The sequence below is a fragment of the Cynocephalus volans genome, chromosome 8 (assembly GCF_027409185.1).
Source record: "Cynocephalus volans isolate mCynVol1 chromosome 8, mCynVol1.pri, whole genome shotgun sequence".
Classification (NCBI taxonomy): Eukaryota; Metazoa; Chordata; class Mammalia; order Dermoptera; family Cynocephalidae; genus Cynocephalus; species Cynocephalus volans.
This window is the reverse complement of record NC_084467.1, coordinates 24632738-24651391: the sequence shown is the minus strand read 5'-3', so window position 1 is coordinate 24651391 and position 18654 is coordinate 24632738. Positions and strand designations below refer to the sequence as shown.

The following is an 18654-nucleotide window of genomic DNA, read 5'->3' as shown; positions in this document are numbered from 1 at the left end:
TAACAGAGGTAACAGTACTCTGGTTCCTTACATGCTGTTCCTGTATCACATGAAAAGCCTGATTCACTCCAGGCATTTTCATCATTTTCTGAACACACTTTACTGTCAGTCTTTCATGTTTTAAAAAGATACTAGAGAAGTTTTTTGGGCTCTGTTCAAATAACTTGAAATGGGAAAATATAAAGAAAGCTTTAACTTCAGTAGATTCAGGTGTGTGGATGTGTGGTGGAGAAAGGATTAGTGGAGCTTGCCCCCAGGTTAATTTGTTACAAAATAACATGGAATTTGAGGTGTATGTAACAGTCTCTTGATTTTTCCTTTTTTCTTTTGAAGGGCTTGCTTTGTGAAAGCACCAACAATGTCTTTTTTTGTGCTTGGTTTTGAGGATGAAGTGGTTTGATAGTGATTGTGTTCTTTGGTGTGTAAAGAACATGGGAACCCCCTATGCATTTTGGAGTTTAAACAGTAGTCATCAATTGAAGAGCTGACTGTTTTCATTTCTATGTAATTGTGGTTGTTCTAAAATTTATGATTTACCAATTTTTCTTTTTTTTATCTCTACTTGATTGCTCTTGATTGCTCTTTTTGCTCTTACTGTCCCCCAGCAACCCACAGTGAATCTACAGGGCGACCTTTGGAGTTATAAACTTAAACTTGGAATACCATACTCTTACATACTTGTATCCTGTTTTCATCTAGTCTTCGCATTCAGCTGACCGTACAGAATAGATTCCCAATTAAAAGAACTTCAGTGATAGACTGGCTTATGTATGTTAGTGACTTCATTCTTGATCATCATAATGGGCTATGACTCTTAACTTTTGACTTCATATTCCTTTTTTTTTTTTTTTTTTTTTGTCTTTTTTTGGTGACTGGTAAGGGGATCGCAACCCTTGGCTTGGTGTCGCCTGCACCACGCTCAGCCAGTGAGCACACCGGCCATTCCTATATAGGATCCGAACCCGCAGCGGGAGCGCTGCTGCGCTCCCAAGCGCTGCACTCTCCCAAGTGCGCCACGGGGCCAGCCCTTCATATTCCTTTTTTTAAAAAAAATGCTGTGAAGGCTGAGAGAGGCATCTAAGCAGCAGTTCCTTTCTTGCCCCTACTTACACAGGTCCCTTCTGTTAACATTTCACACCTGGATTAATTACTGCAGTGGCCTCTTTGCTTAGACTCCCCGTATCCATTTGCTTTCCCTTACCGCATTTAATGGAAGACTGTCAGATTAATCTTTTTAAAATAATTTTTATTATGTTGCTCCCTGTTGCTGCCTGTTGGATTAGAGCCCAACTCCTCAGTGCTCCATACAGCCCCACTGGCAACGGGCATTAGTTGTGCTTTTTCACCCTCTACTGCTCCCCTGTGTCAATGGCCAGTCTTCAGGTGGGCACCTGCTCCACTTGCATTTGAATCTACCTTTGTTCCTTACGGAAAGGTTTTTGCATTGTCTCGCCCACTCCAAATCTTTCCCTCCCCCCATATTCCTTGACCAGTCCTATCCCAGGTTCATTTCTTCATTGGTCAGCTACTGTTCTTTTCTTCATCTGCAGTAGGTTGTGAAGTTTGTTTGTACCACACTATTAGGCAATGTGCTTATGTTGAAAGGCCTTATAATTCAATCACTGTGATTCCTGGTTTTTTTTTTTTTTAATCTTTTAAGTTCTTTTAGGGGAAAGAATCTCTTTCACTACTTTTTGTTATTTCCAGTAGTGGCTAATATAGGCTCTGTATTTCAGGGTATATTCAATAGTGCTTTTTGACATCAGCGAGTACTTCAGATACTAAAACTTTTATTTTTTCAGTAGCCAGAAAAGCAGTGTTGGTTTTTCAGATATGGGAGAGAAGATCAAATTACCTCATTTTGGCTATGCTTAAGTGATTTGTGTGATTTCATACTTAGTGGTGGAAGTGTTAATTAAAGGCATTAGATACAGTTATTGACAGTGCTTATGAGAAGTGCTTAGTAACCCAGGAAAACATTTTTTAAAAATTCTCTTAATTTCATATACTGCATAATTACAATTATGCAACAAATTAGACTTTTCTTTTCTAAAAGGAGTATATTAGATTCCAACCAAAAGGGATTATTTTGTTGAGACCACTACTATGGAAATATATTTTCAGTAGTAACCACTTGCCACAATAGGGTAAAAATATTAAGCAGTAATTACTAGATGCCAGATTGTGATGATGCCTAGTAGAGAACTATGAAAAAAAAATTATAGCAGATGTTCTTAAACAATTTTTTTATGATTTGAATTAAATGAAACAACAAAAATATTTCAACATTTAAAAATAATCTTTGCATGTAAGTACTGATTAACTGACTAAAAAGGATGCAGGATACTTCCTTAATGAGTGGATATATGAGGTAAGGATTTGGAAGGTCTTATTTCTTAAGTGAAAGAGAAGGTGAAAATGAAAACTCTTTGCTTTATATACTTAATTATTTTTATTTTATTATTTTTTTTGGTGGCTAGCCAGTACGAAGATCTGACCCTGGTGTTGTAACACTGCTCTCTAACCAACTAAGCTAACCAGCCAGACCTACATACTTATTTTTAATTTAAAAAATAACTGGCTTGTGATGAAACCACTGAACATTTTTAACATTCCTTAAACTACAGTTTTCAAAGTGAATTGGAAGCTTAGTTATTATCTGCTTGCTTAAAAATATTTTAAACTTATGGTATGAGCCCTCTTTTTCAAATTGCCACTAACTTTTGTCATTTTGAAATTATGTTGAGATGAATTGTGTCGGCCTAAGAGAAAATGTTTTATTGTAGTGAATTTCAGACCACCATAATCTCAATTTTTATTTATTAGAAAATCAGTCATAAATCATAACAAAAGTATATGTTGTAACTAGTACTCTGTAATCCCAATCCACCAACAAGCACTTATTTCCATTGTTATTTTTGTTGCCAATGTTGATCCAAAAAGGAAGGGTGCATGAGGAGAAGCAGTCTTTACATGTACAAGCTTGGATTTTACTATTAAAATTTAATGTTATTTTATAAATATTACATAATTATTATGGCTGGTTTTGGTGAGTTTACATTGTTGTATCACAGCTATCTTATTTTTGGATATTTAGTTTATTTCAAACTTTTTTGTTCTTATGAACACTTTGAACATAGGGTTTTCTTTTGAAATTTTTTTGTTGAGATAAATTCTTGACAAAGAACACACATATTTTCTGAGGCCTTCCCAAAAGAATTGTAAGAACAGTGAATGGATGGACTTGTCTTTTTTAAAGATTTGTAAAAGATATTGATTTCTGCTTTTTTATTTTAATAAGGTAAAACTTTTGTTTAAAACTGTAGTAATAACTTATATCAGTATAGTTCATAGTATTTATGAAAACACTTTGTGTACTATCTCACTTGATTCCACAACAGTCTGTGGTATGGAGGAGCTAGATGAATCCCCCCCAGGACATTAAGATTTTGAGAAGGGAGTGCTGAGAATTACAGTTTTCATGGGTCAGACAAGAACATGTGATTACCAGTGGTTACCAATCACACTTCTTCTTTTCAGTCAGTTTTGATAGGTGCTTTCTCTGAGTTGATGTCAACTTCTCATTTTTTTGGTGGCTGGCCAGTACAGATATCAGACGCTGGACCTTGGTGTTATCAGAACCATACTATAACCAACTGAGCTAACTTGCCATCCCTCAACTTCTCTTAACATATTGAGAGTGTGATGAGAATATATACTAAGAAATTAAAACAATTTCTTTTGCTATGTCTTACCAGCTAGTTAAATATCAGTTATTTGATTCCTGCATTTGGTTACATTCCAGTGAAACTAAACTTGCATTGGAAGTTTGAGTTGCCAGGTAATAACACTATCAAACCTGATCATGGCAGCAAGGTAAAGTGTATCATTCCTTAAGAAGCCAAATTTCTGCTTTGAGAGATAGCTCCGTGTAGCCTGTATTGAGTGTGCTAATAGTTACCTAAAATTTTATTCCTTTTGAGTACAGACTAGTAGTTGGAGTGCCCATTTAGTGTTGAGACCATCAAAAAACCTTATTGACACTTCACTATTCAAATATAGTGGTGGTATGGTCAAACAAGTCCAGTCCTTAATAAGTGTCTTGTGTCTTTGCAGTTTCTGCAAAGCTGTCATAATGGTTCTTGTAGTGTTTTGTTAGGGCTGTTAATTATATGGGATTTGTACTGAAATGGCTTGGGGTGATGGCTGTGCTTACCAAATCTGCTCGCTGAGTACATAGGAGCATTTCATTGGCAGATCATTAGTATTGTGAAATCTATTGGCTACTACTTTGCTCGTAAGCAAGAATAGTGGCTGACTCTTTGAGTGGCTGAGTCAGCATTGTTATACCTTAACACACTGTATCTCATTTAATGTTCACAACAGTCCATTTCCTAGGTGAGAAAACTGAGGCAAAAAAGGATTAAATTCACCCAGTTGGGTTTAAAATCATTTTAAAAAAATGATTTCAGAGCATTCATGTGTTTTATCATTGTTACTTCTTTTTTTTTTTTTTTAAAGACGGCCAGTAAGGGGATCTTAACCCTTGACTTGGTGTTGTTAGCACCATGCTCACTCAGTGAGCTAACCGGCCAACCCTATATGGGATTCGAACCCATGGCCTTGCTGTTATCAATACCACACTCTCCCGAGTGAGCCACGGGCTGGCCCTTCATTGTTACTTCTTAAATAAGAAGCCTAGAGATTCTTGATGTTTTCAGCTTTTTATTGTCCCTGTCAGTGTTTAAAGGGTGCTTAGTAGGGGTTTATGAGTTGATTGTGTAAGTGTGGCTTTGTATATTGTCCTTTTTGTTAGATGAAAAAAGGGGAAAAGTATTTCCAGACAAAATTTAACAGCTTTCCAAGTGGCTAACATTGCTTGTAAACCAGTGCTTCATACTATTTTGTTCTCCAGAAGCCTCATGAATAAGCTTACTGACTTCTTTACTTTTAAGTCTTTTCTTTTACAAATGTGTGGTTCAGGATGGGATAAATAGTGTGTGTGTTAGTCTTCCAAAGATTTGAGAACAGACTGTTGGTGGGGCAGTTAGGAATCCCATTTAATGGGACATACAAGGGGGAGTACAAGGTCTGTTGTATTGCTGGGGTGATATGACCTCCCAAGCCCTGGTTGTCAGTTTAGGTCTTGAAATGGGCTTTTATTACTAATTTAGAGGTGATTGGATTATGGGATTGATCCACACTAACCAGAACCACAAGACACTAATGTATAAAAATGAAAATGCAGTCTACTAATTTTTAAGGAGAAATAATAACTCTCAGGTGGAAAGCATAATTGTGTTCAGTGATTGGCATGCTTGGTTATAGGAGGAAGCCAGTTTTCCTAAGAAGGTTGCTTGGTAAGCAGAGTTGGAGCCAGGAAAGTGGTCTTGGGTGTTTTTAGTGTCTACGGTAATTAAGATACTGTCTGTCTTCATGTATTAATTGATTTTATAGAGATAGACTTCTTTGTGCATCATCTAACCTCTCCCTAAATGTGCCAACTGGATAGTAATGCCTATATCTGACTACTTGGGTTTCCTTTGCTTTCATTAGAACAATTCCTAATTTTCCGTTGTCTTCCTTTGAAATTGTCAAATCTTTTAATCCTCTTATTGCCTAGTCTTTCTTTAAGGTGAACTTTGTAAACTTCTGCTGTGATCTGTTGCTTTTTATCCTGTCAGAGAATAGTCTTTTCTTTCCAAGTTCTTGATGGGGTAAATAGGAACTAGTTTTTCATACCATAGTCACATTTAAATTTTTGATGATTGAATTTTGGTGTGACATATTTGAACTTGGCAACTCCTGGTATTTATGCCTGTTGGTGAAACAGGATTTTAGCCAGTGCTGTGGATGATGTTACCTCCAGAGGGGTTACTGTTGAATTTGAAATAGCACTTCGATAACACATCATCACTTTGTTTTATAATTCAGTAGTTTCCAGCTCCTTTTCTTATGGTCAGATTTGAAGAGTTAGGTATCTTTATTTTAGTTGACTCTTGAATATAAGTGATTGCTACTAATTCTCAGTAAGCTTAATATGTCTAAGTTGATTTAATTTTGCAGAGTTTGAAAAGCCAGTCATTTTTAATGGAGAAGGGCTTCAAGACAAAGTAGGGCAAGAAAATGAAGTGGAATGGAGGTAATTACTTTTTTCCAAATTCAAAAGTATTTTACTTTCATCACTTGGATTTAAATATCAGAAATGGAACAAGTGTTTCTTGAAAGCAGACTCCTGAGGAAGTAATTAAGAGTATATGAAAATACCTCCCCATATTCATAGCTGTGTTAAGTACCTGCTGCTGTATAAAAATTACCCCAAAATTTAGTGGCTTAAAACAACACAGTTGTTGAAGCCTCATAGTCCCTGTAGGTCAGGAGCTCGGGCATGGCTTTGCTAGGTCCTCTACTTCAGGGTCCTTCACAAGCTGTGGTTAAGATTTCAGCTGGAAGGCTGGCCATTTAGCTCAGTCAGTCAGAGCGTGGTACTGATAACACCAAGGTCCAGGGTTTGATCCCTGTATTGGCCAGCTACCAAAAGCAAACAAACAAAAAAGATTTCAGCTGGGGCTGCATTTATCTCAAAGCTTGATAAGGGAAGGGTCTGCTTCCAAGCTCACTCATGTAGTTGATACCAAGATCCAGTTCTTCACAGGTTGTTTTACTGAGGGCCTCAGTTCCTAATGAACTGTTGTCCAGAGATCTCTCTTGGATCGTTGCCATGTGGGCCTCTATAGGGCAGCTCAATACATAGCAGCTGTCCTCATCAAAGTGAACAGTCAGGAACGCAGGAGAGAGAAGAGTACAAGCAAGATGGAAGCCACAGTCCTTTGTAACATAATCTTGAAAGTAACATCCCATTACTTGACTTAATTATTACTTATAAGCAAGTAATTAGGCCCAGCCCACAGCCAAGGGAAGAGAATTACATAAGGGCATGAGAACACTTGGAGGTGAAGGTCACTAGGAGTCATTTCAGATGTTGCTTACTACAACAATTGAGGAGTGTAGATGGATGTTTTGGAAGAAAGAAAGAAATACTAGGTTCTGTGTAAGATCCAGAGACTTTAAAAAGCTTTGCTAAGTTTGCTTCTGTCTTTGTCCAAGTGCCTTGGTTCAGCATTTTGCTTTCTTTGCAATTTGCAGAGCACCCTCGCATCTCATACTTTCTACTCCCCTCTCCTCAGTCAGCATGCTGCGATCCTCCTCTTCCACCTCCTTTTTCTTTATCTCTTCCAAACTTGCCTTTTCAGTCCCTGCTGTTTTCATTGATAATAGTTCCTCAATCTTCTCACCACTACTTTGGGAAAGCATGTGAAATTCTAGTACTTTTTGGGCTCCTCCTAACATTTATTTAGAATTTATATTTATGTTGATTGTTATAGTGGGAGAAATGATTGCCTCTTGGTGTCTGACCTAAGGACTTGAGTTTTTGGTATGTATTCCTTTGATACTTGTTGCATCTGTTACTACTTGGAAGCAGAATCTCCACATTTAGCACTTTACTTCTTATTTGCTGTGTTGTTTCTTTTTGAGAGAATTTACTCTGGAAACAGCCTTGCTTATATGTTCACCTGCTTTTGCTGGCTTTGTGCACCATGACAACCTGGATGCTATAGTGAAAGATGACAGGATCCCAAAAGTGATTTTTTTTTTTTTTTTTTTTAAAGATGACCGGTAAGGGGATCTTAAACCCTTGACTTGGTGTGGTCAGCACCACGCTCTCTCAAGTGAGTTAACTGGTCATTCCTATATAGGGATGCGAACCTGCGGCCTTGGTGTTATCAGCACCACACTCTCCCAAGTGAGCCACAGGCCGGCCCTCCAAAAGTGATTTTTGAAGACTTGAGCTCAAAGGCCGCTGCTTTCAGTAAGCAGTTTAACAAATTATGGACAGACATTTGCATATTGAGTGTGGAACTTTCAGAAGCTTGTTTCCCTGAGGTTCTTTCTTTTTTGGTGGCTGGCTGGTACAGGGATCTGAACCCTTAATCTTGGTGTTACAACACTGTGCTCTAACCAATCTTGAGTTTTGAATAAAGATTTCCAAGTTTCTGTGGTGATGAACACTTAAAAAATTAAGGGATAAGAATGGTTTTAATCACCTTTGCTCTCTTTCCAATATTATGTGGAGCATAGCATTCTGGTATACAAAAGACTAGTTGATGTGGACTTCTGCTTGCTCTTATGCCCTACAAAATACAGGAGAAAAAACAGAATTTTAGTTGGAAAGGGTATAACCTTTGGGGAAAGAAATTCTATTTGTAATTATCGGAAAATGCCTTTTTGAGACTAAAAGGAGAAAAAGAGGTTTGAAAACAAGAATTCTTGAATTGTCTTTTGCATAGATTGTATTAATTTTCAGTATCTGTTCTGTGATTTGGCAGCTATTTTGCCTAGGGTGATACTACTGAATACATTTATTGAGAATCTACTGTGTGGCAGACATTGTGCTAGGCACTAAGCAATATCTTGTAATCATCACAGCAACCTGAAAAATATTTCCTTTATCAGTAAAAAGAGAATGAGGCCCAGAGCAGTTTAGTAGTATTTCCTAGGGCACATCAAAGTTGTCTAGTCCAGTGACTCTAGTTCCTGACTCTACTGCTTAACTTTGATCTGGGCTCTCTCATTTTATCCTCCTCCCTACCTTCCCCCCAATTCCTTCAAATGAACAGACCTGAGAGGCATACCAGGAATTGACTGCTGCTTATAACTGCTCATCTTCCAGAAAACTTAGGTATCTATGCAGTTAAATGCTGGACCACATTGTAACTTCTGTTGTGGTTTTGTTTGATTAGAAAATAACAAATTAGGACCCGAAGAGAAAAGTATGTGGAAAACTGCTTTGGTCCAGGTAGTAACCCATGTCTGTGAGATAGATTTATAGAGCTACTTAAGGGTAGATTAAAGTTATGCTGAGAAACCCAGAAATCAGGTTGGGAAAGCCAAGAGTCATTTTAGAGAGGACAAAGTTATTGTTCCATTATCATTGGGTTATGGTTTATAAATTGGAAAAAGTAAACCTTAATTGTCAAGGAGGAGAGCAATGTTTTGTGCTTTCTGGTTTTTTTATTCTGTTTCTCTGAGAAATTCAACTCTCCAGGTGTGCCTTTTTATGCTCAAAAGCAGTGGTTAAATGCTCTCTCAAACTTCTTAGTTTCCTGTCTGAGTAATAGTAGTTGAAAAGGAAAAAACAAACAAAACAAAACAAAAAACCAGAGGAAATAAGAGGGGACATTCTAGTGAGTAAAGCTGGTGACCAGAATCCAGAATGAAGGGTTTCTAGCGAAATTTTACTTTGTAATCCTGGTCACTGATGCTTTGATCTTGTGGAAAAACTGTCCTGTGCTTGGTTGAAGGGTACTTTGCATTTCCTTGGTTAAGGCTAGTTTAAAGTTCTCATATTGGTTTAGGGCCAGTGATACCTGCGTCTCTATGAAGCATGGAATGGTTTGTGGAGTCACTTTAATTGCATTACCAAGTATTGTTAAAATTAACAGATGTTAGGAGATTTTATTTCTCTTCCAGGAATGTGGGAATAGCTTTTCTGTCTTTCCAAAATCTTAGAGTAGGTTAATGTTATGGTTGGGAAGTGTTTTGGGTAACAGAATCTCTGTGTATAAAGGAACTGAGTTTTGCCTCTAGCATTCCATAGCTGAGGTTCATAGCTGGGTTCATACTCCAGCTTGAGTAACTTTGCATGGTCAGTGTGTACACATTATAGGCAGAAGTGTTTTAATAGTTGTAGGTACTTTCTTTTTCACTAAGAGTCATCTTAGTAAGCAGTTAGCCAATAGGTCCAATATTAGTCTCCCCCTCCACCCCCTTAAAAATGGCATGGGTTAAGTGAATAATTCTAGATATTTAAGCTGAGCCTCTATTGGATGGTTTGATCTGTGTCCCCCCCGTTGCCTTAGGCCTCTCTATGACTTTTACTAAATATACAGTAGTGTTCTGACTACAGCTTTGTAGTCAGAACACTTTAATTAAAGACTTTCTGAGCACCTTCAGTACCCTTGTCTAAAAGAAAGTGTTGACTGCTGTACTTTCATCCTTTATGAATTCTTTAAAAGCATCTATTATTTTTAATTTGCAGCAGCTCTTGCCAGGTAAAAAGTTTTGGGAAACAGATGAATCCAGCAAAGATGGACCAAAAGGAATATTCCTGGGTGATCAATGGCGAGACAGTGCCTGGGGAACATCAGGTAATCTAGATCTAGCATCTGTACTGTGATTTATGCCTGTCTTAGAGCTCCTTTCTGCAGCAATTGGCAAGTCATGAATTTTATATCAGCGACATAAGCATGTCAAGCAGTGTCCTGTCCTGTAGTATAATTGCCATCAAGGAGCTTATATGATGTAATTTATTAAAACATAATTAACACAAAATCAAATCTTAAATATTTTTGAAGTGCTAGCCTCAGGGGAATAGTCTTATTTGAAATGACCATAATTTCAGCTGTAACTTTTTGTTCTGTACTGCTGTCACCATACTTGGAATTAGAAAATCCATGCCTGCCATTTGAAGTTCATGTTTCTTTTTCCTTCCCTTGCCCCTGTGTACCATGTATGAGATAACCTATCTTTAAATGTGACTTGGGCTAAATCAAGTCACTGGTCACGGACATTCTTCTGAGAGACTACCCCTGAAGAGGGGATGGGGAGAACTTGTAGAGGTAGACACATTTCCAGCAGAAAGAAGTGAGAGATAATAGAAAAGAAAGAGACAAAACCCAAAAGCTGATGTGCTGTGTTACAGCACAATGTAAATAAAAATGGACCCTCATGACAGTCATCAGAAAAGATCAAATTATGCTGTTTTTAAAAAGGGCAGTAAAATAATATTTTGTTGTATCAGTATTACCAATTAAAATATATTAAAAGGAAAATCTGCTTGAAAGAGGTAAACATGAACTACTGTATTCCTCTGCTATCCTTGATAAATGAGGTGTGTGGTCTGTTCCTTAGCTTACATAGAATATCATACTTAGTGAAAGACATAATCGGAGGTTTTGGCTCAACTGACCACGGCAGGTTTCCTGATTCCCAGTCATTGGTTTATCCATGAGACATCACTTTTAATTTGTTTGAGCCTCTGGCTGCACTGTATCATGCTTGTGTATCTTTTTTGTAGATCATTCAGTTTCCCAGCCAATCATGGTGCAGAGAAGACCTGGTCAGAGTTTCCATGTGAACAGTGAGGTCAATTCTGTACTGTCCCCACGATCGGAGAGTGGGGGACTAGGCGTTAGCATGGTGGAGTATGTGTTGAGCTCATCCCCGGGCGATTCCTGTCTAAGAAAAGGAGGATTTGTAAGTTGGCTCGAGGAATTTGTTCCTATATCTCTCTCTCTCTTTTTTCCCTCTGAAGCAAAACATGCCTGTTTAGTTTCCTTAGATACAGCACTAATTACAGGATATTTTAAAACACTTTTATTGTAAATAGAGCTCAGCGAACATAGTAGAAGATGTAAACTAAACTTTTTAAAAATAGAGAAATAATATTTTGGGGGGACACATTGATAGTAATGTGAGGTAAGAACTGAAATGTAGATCTCAGTTCATTGGTCTACCAGAAAACACCAGTTTTAGTTTAAAACAAAAACAAGAAATAAAAAAACCCAAATTTTAAAAAGCTGAAGCTTTGGTGTGTGTAGGGAATTCCAGATCTGAGAGCAGTGATTTGCCTATACCCAAGGAATCTTAAAATGGATCAGATGTGTAGGATTATTCTTGTTTTGCTAACTAGGCTTTAATTATAGAACCATCTTTGGCCTCCCTTGAACAGCTTTGCTTCTCAAACCAGGCTTGTCAGGAATTTAGAAGTTCTGTCAATTCTTTATCTGCAGTTTTTTGGCATTCATCATCATTGACCTCTCTGATGCTAAACTGTAGCCAAAGCAGCTTCTTTGTCTATAGCCTCTTCTCTTTTAAGTCTTAAGCAATCTTCCTCAAGCATCTTTGATAGCCTTTCTCAAAACTATTTTTTTCTTTATATCATCGACTTTCTAGATCTAAAATTCTTAAGATACTTTCCATTTGAGTCTTCCTCATTTTGTATTCATATTCCAGGTCACAGTTAGGAAGGCTGTGAGAAGCCCCCTGAATCTATCTTTTCCTTACTCAACTTGTTTTGTACCGTTTCAGAGCCCTTTCATCCTGAGATCATTTTGGGCTAATCCCAGCTATTGGTAATCATTTAAAAGACCTCTTTCCCTCAAATTATATTAATAGTTTTGCCTCCATAATTATCTCACTTCTTTACCTTAATAGCATTTTTTATTGTTATATATCTGTTCCTGGGTATCAGAGGCTTGGTCCTGCTCTCCCCACTCCACTTTAAATTTCTTCAGAGTAACAGTAGTTCATTTTTGGTGCAGCTTCCTCAAGTGTCAAGTACAATTCTTGAGTACTACTCATTTTAAAGCTGATCTGATTGCTTCTGGGTCTTTTTTTTTTCTTTCTTTCTTTTTTTTTTCCCACTGGGATCCAAGCCCTTGACCTTGGTGTTACAACATCATGTTCTAACCAACTGAGCTAACTGGCCAACCATCCGACGGGTCATTTGACCCTGCAAAGACTTAGGTCAGATTTAGTGACTTGTGGATCAGATAGGAAGAAGTTCTTTTATTTGAACCTTCCTGAGGGGCTGTTTGGACGTGAGGAATGAGACCAGGCCAAATTATCATTTGCCTGTTGTCTTATGGGAAGAATGGAGTTACTTCTCTTTTTTGATTCTATCCTCAGCTCACCTCTTTTTCTGTCCTCACATTCTTTGCATCTGATAAGCACTGATAACTAGATGGAAGTGCTGGCTTCTGAACATTGCCTGTAACTTTCAGTTATTTAATGGAGGAGAAAAGTTAGTGTTGCCTGTTAGTAAATTGCTAGTGTAGTGAACTGGAACCTGTGTAACTCTTGCTGTGAACTTTCTGTTATGTGTGTGACCAGTTTCTAATTCTTGGGCATTAGCCAGGAGGTATGTGCCTGGATTATTCTGAAGTTTGTGAGAGGCAGAAAAATAATTGGGATTAAGAGAAAGATAAAATGGTAAGACTGAATTATTTTTGCCTTTCATTTTCCTCTTTTTAAATAATTATTTCAATAGGCAGTTATTTTTATGACAAAAGCTATATCTTTTGGATTCAATATCTTGTTTTTTGGGGGGGGGTTTATTTGTTTGTTTGTTCTTTTGATTGCTGGCCTGTATGAGGATCCAAACAATACCAAATACCAGATGACCTTGGTTTTATGACACTGTGTTCCAACCAGCTGAGCTGACAGACCAGCCTTGTGTTTATTTTTGTAAAGATGGGTTATTTGTCTTGGGAGACTGGTGATTTTTTTTTTTTTTAAAGCTCTTTTACAGTATTGTAACCAGAGGAGGTTAAGACCTCAGGATAGATAAGTTCATATTATTGGACTCTCTAACAGCCAGGTAATTTACTGAGCTCCTGAGGTATGCATAAAGATAAATGGGAATTCTTCAAATCTGTGTTCCAGCTTCTTTCAGAAGGAAAGTTCTGGGCAATGAACTATTATCCCATATTTTGACTTGATTTGCATCTGTAGAGTGATACAGGGGGATTGGTCAGTGACATCAAGCCACCATGTTAGGATATACAGTATTATCAGTTTTGTGGTTGTATACTGCTGATCTTATGCCTAACATGGCTTTGCTCTGTCTGTTGGTTAGGATGATACCTGACTAAAGCTCTGTTCTGGGAAACTTGAATCACGTTATGGTTGTCATGGTATGCATGCATATTCTTGAAAAAAGTGAGCCTTTTGTTTCTTTTTAAAAATCTAGTGTGTTCAGAGAACAAGGAGGATAGGATATCTTCTTCTTGTAGATAGTTATTCTAAGGAGTGGTACTTGATAGCTTATGGGTCAGAGCATCCAGTTATTTTCACCTTTTCGGTGGCTGTACCAACATTACCTCCAGTAAGCCATGGAGAAGTCCCATTTTAATCTCCTGAGAGCGGAAAACATCTCTGATGGCATAGTGATTATAGACCTCAGAACAAGTACAAAGAGGTCATTCTCAGATACTGACAACAGGTAATCCATACTTAAACTTTTCAGGTAAAGGTGGCTTAGAAAGTAATGTCATTCTGCAGTGGTTTTTCATTTTCAGTGAAGTTTCCTGCTTACAGCTTGAATGAAGGTATTTAACTCTTTGTCTAGCTTCCCTGAGCTGCTTTCAGTTCATTTGATTGTATAAATGGTCTCAGTTTAGTAGTTTTGGCTTCTGTGATAAGAGTACTTTGAAGCTGACAAGAAGAATCTTATAACCATATTTTGTTCTTAGCACCCACTGTAAATTTTTGGTAGTGTTCCACATATGAATTCCAAACTTCAAGGTAGCAGTTTTCAGAATAATAGGAGAACTCAGAATATCAGTCAAGTCATTCCCTTTTTCTTTTCTTTCCTTTGCTTTTTGTATCCTTTATTTATTCCTGGAGTAAGACAGGGCTGTTGTCATCTTCCTCCCCTACAGTGGTTGCAAAATCAGATGTAACTACTGTATTTTTGAAGCCTGTGGGTGAAATTGCCCATCTAAGGACCTTGCTGTTGGCCTTCTGGAATATCAGCTAATCATCTTCAAATAGGTTGAAGCCTAACCAGTCAGAATAGTGGGTCATAATTTCTACCTTGCTGGTTTATGGTGCTTAGGGAAATGGGAAAACCACCAAAAGCTTTGATTAGAGTAAAGACCACTCTAACCTTGCAGAAGAAAGATTTTTAGAAAAAATGTCTTGTGAAGGTCTTTCTACTTGTTCTGTAGAGAGTGTCTGCTTTCTGGCCTAGAGGATACATACATATTCATAGCAATTCATTCAGGTAACAAAACTTGATGACTTTTCTAGGCTTCACTGCATTTATTTTAGGTAAGCATTGCTATTTAGCTTTAATTGATTTTTATTTAAAAACTTTGTACAGTGTAACGCAGATAGAAGTCATTGGTTTGAGTTTGGGCTGGACCTTAGTTTCATCATCTGCAATGGGGATAATTAAAACCCAACAAATTCTAATCTGTTTGGTCATGGCATATATATGAAATGCTTTGTAAGCCTTATAAAAGTCTTCCTCCTGAAAGTCAGTGAACCAGTAGCATTACTATCATCTGAGAGATTACTAGAAATGCAGAATCTGAGACTCTACTCCAGACCTACTGAATCAAAACCTGCATTTTTGACAAGAACCCCCCCCATGATGTATGCATATTAAAGTTTGATAAACACTGCTCTGAAACATAATTTCCTTGTAAGATTAAATCATCAGGAGGCTATTAGAAACTTATCTACAGGATAGAGCCACTTCAGATTTGAGCTTTCCTTAGGGAAGAAGTCTGCACGCTCCACTTTGCCGTGTCAAGCTTTTAGACATTGACTAGGTAACTTGAAAAAAACTTATAGAAAATAATTTTTTTTTTTTTGGTCTTCATGTCTATAACAAAAACAAGCACCATTCTCAGTGTTTAAGATATGTTTTTTCTTTCCTCTTGGATCTGGTGGTTACCACAGCAGAGGGGAACATTCTTTTTACCTTCCTGCACATCAGGAATTGGGTGATGATTATGTACACAGTCCCTGGTAAGACTGTGTTCTAAAATACATATTATCCCCCTTTTGTTCATTTTGAAATTAGAATGCATCTTTCAAATGATAGTATACCATAGTTTAACTGCCAGTGTTTCCTTTTTAATAGCACATAAAATGATGTTATGTCTTACAATTGATGGTATCTCAGATTCGATGAAATGTAGTAGTTGGTGATGGCTTGATTCTATACATGTCTCAGAAAAATCAGTCGGACAAAGTCTATGATTAGAGCCATAACAGTTCTTTTCCAGGGGGAATAATATAAGATATCTAGCAATTCTTAAGTTTTGGTGGAGTGGGAGCAAGGGGGGTTGTTACTATAAAAAAGGCAGTGGGAAAAAAAGGTGAAAATTGGATAAAGTACGTTGAAGTATTTTTTTAAAAAGAATTGTATTTTCATGAATTGACTTATTTAATCCTTATAACAACCCTTTGACTATTGTCTTTATTAATTTATAGATGAGAAAAATGAGGATTAGTGCAATAGTGGAGGGCCTGGATTCCAACATTGTTCTCTCTCTGTTTTTTATTTTTTGTCTTTTTGTGACCGGTAAGGGAATTGCAACCCTTGGTGTGGTGTCGCCCGCACCGCGCTCAGCCAGTGAGCGCACCGGCCATTCCTATATAGGATCCGAACCCGCGGTGGGAGCGCCGCTGCGCTCCCAAGCGCTGCACTCTCCCGAGTGCGCCACGGGGCTGGCCCCCAACATTGTTCTAATTTCTGTTCTTAGCTATATTGCTTTCTGCTATGCTGTATTGGCTTGTTTATGAGTTGGGTTCCTTATAAAAGGATCATATTTAATATGTTAAATTTAAAAGAGTATTTCACATGGCTAGCAATTTCAAACTTATACTCATATTTTATACATGAAATTTTTTAGTACTGGTAGAGCTGTAAGCTGCTGTATTTTAAAGGGAATTTGATATATCAGTTTTTTGGCATTTGGTGAAAAGCAGATAAGTGTGCATGGGGGACACCAATATTGGAGTAAACATTGTTATGGTTTTTGGACCCAGTGTGTCAAGCAGATACACCAAATATTCCTTTTTATAAAAATGGGAGGAAAATTCCTAATCTCATTGAATGTGACTTCTGCCTTGTGGAGTTTTGTTCTAAGATCACTGCAGTAAGAGGAGGAATTAAATTCTGATTCTTCTGACTTCATTCAGAATTAATAGGTATACTTGGAAGTATTCCTTCCTTTATGTGGGTCTTTCGAGGAAGCCAAGCCATTAAGTTCATGGACTCTGATCTCAGTAATACGTGGTTCTTCTACCTATTTCTGTTCTTCTCCCAGTTCTTATATATTTAGCAATGGAACATATTCATATTCCTCCACCTCTGTAGATCTGGGATCTCTTAGCACACCTCTTGGTCCCTCTTGACATTTTTTTTTTTAATTTAACAGTTATTCCTTTTTTTTTTCCTTCCAAATTTTATTTTGTCAGTATACAATGTGGTTGATTATTGTGGCCAATTACCGAAACCTCCCTCTCTCCTCCCTCTCCCCCCTCCCTCCCAACAATGTCCTCTTGACATTTTGATTGGGCTTAGCCACTTGCATTTTGAGCACTTGACTAAATTTGGTCAGGATAGCTTATGGTTAACATTCATCTAAAGGAAGCCCATAATAAAACGTTACCATTAATCCTTTATTTTTTCATTCATTTTGGTAATAGACTTATGTAATAGTATGTGACCAAAAAAGCTACACAAACCCTGCCTTTCTGATGCTTATGTTGGACTTAATTACATTGGTTCTCAGTTCTGGGTGCTTATCAGAGCTATTGGAGGCGAAGCTTTTTGTAACATTTGTGGGAGCCTCTACAGATCAATTAAATCACGATCTCTGGGGGATGGGTCTGGACACTTGTATTATTCCTTTTTTTTTTTTTTTTTTTCTTCCCCCTTCCATTGGTGGCTGGCTGGTAATAAAAACCCTGGACCTTGGGGTTCTCAGCACCATTCTCTAACCAAATAATAATGCAGCCCAAAATACAATGTGGTGGTGTCCCCCCCCTCCCCAAACACCTGTAAATTGGAGAAAGATTGTGACACTCAAACCTAACCATAGAACCACTGCATTGTGGAAATGACAGTGCCCCTGGGAGGGCCATACTGGCTATACACATGTACTTGAGAGTTAAACCACTTGGTTGGAGCATTTAAGATGTTTAATCTTAATACCATACATAGTGTTACATAAGACGTAACCATCCCTATGCATTTTTTATTACTAATATTATATTACATTTGTATAAAATGGTTTATACTTTATAGAGCTTTTACACATACATTATTTCATTGATGTTCATAACTCTTTTTTAAACAAAATTATCCCTGTTTTATAGATGAGAAAACTAAGACTCAGAGATTAAATGACCTGTCCAAAGTCCCATGACCAGTAAGTGTTAGCAGTTGAGATAGAGTGTAGGTTCTGTGCACCGTGTCAGTACTTTCTTAAAGACCACATAGCTATGAATACCTTATCGTAAATAGTAAGAAAAAAATGTAAAGATCTCATAAAACTTACCTGCCCATTTATTCCCCTCTTCTGTTCTCTCTATGGTCTTTGTATTTCTAAGAGACTGTTTTTATGATCCCAAACATGGTACTGTCTTTTAATAACAGGCTTTTGATACCTCGTGCTCTTGGTGTCATTCAGAAGTCAGACTTCCTGCCAGCCATTTTTATTGAGGGTCATTGTTGATTTATGAGCTTTTTTCTTTCTAAGTAAACTTTTTATTGAAATATGACCTATGTTCGGAAAAGTATAGAAGTCATAAATGTTCATGTTCATGAATTTCTACAGAATAAGAATACCCATATAACAGCCATCCAGATGAAGAAATGGAAGCCTCCCTTGGGCCCCCCAGAATAGCTGAGGCTTTAATAGCTTATTCAGAGTAGAAAACCAAGTACTGCTATTTTATAGGAATGGTCTGTGCAATATTGGTGAAAAGCAGGCCATTGCAGGGAAGTATATGAAAATTTAGCTCTTGGTAGTATAATTGGGAATGCAACTACTAATGGCCAAATTTTCA

At 37.5% G+C, this 18654-nt stretch overlaps 1 protein-coding gene across 11 annotated transcripts in view; it reads left to right on the top strand.

Annotated features, from left to right (window-relative positions):
• The window catches only part of PUM1 (pumilio RNA binding family member 1), a 121653-nt gene that overhangs the window by 41166 nt on the left and 61833 nt on the right, over positions 1-18654 (top strand). For 7 of the 11 annotated variants that reach the window (XM_063103883.1, XM_063103880.1, XM_063103884.1 and 4 more), the window contains exons 4-5: positions 10100-10208; positions 11138-11316. The exons of 3 other annotated variants lie outside the window; for them this stretch is intronic. In XM_063103883.1, the coding sequence (XP_062959953.1) occupies positions 10100-10208; positions 11138-11316 (288 nt within the window). The remainder of the gene's footprint in view (positions 1-10099; positions 10209-11137; positions 11317-18654) is intronic. One more of the 11 variants, XM_063103881.1, reaches the window with a different exon arrangement.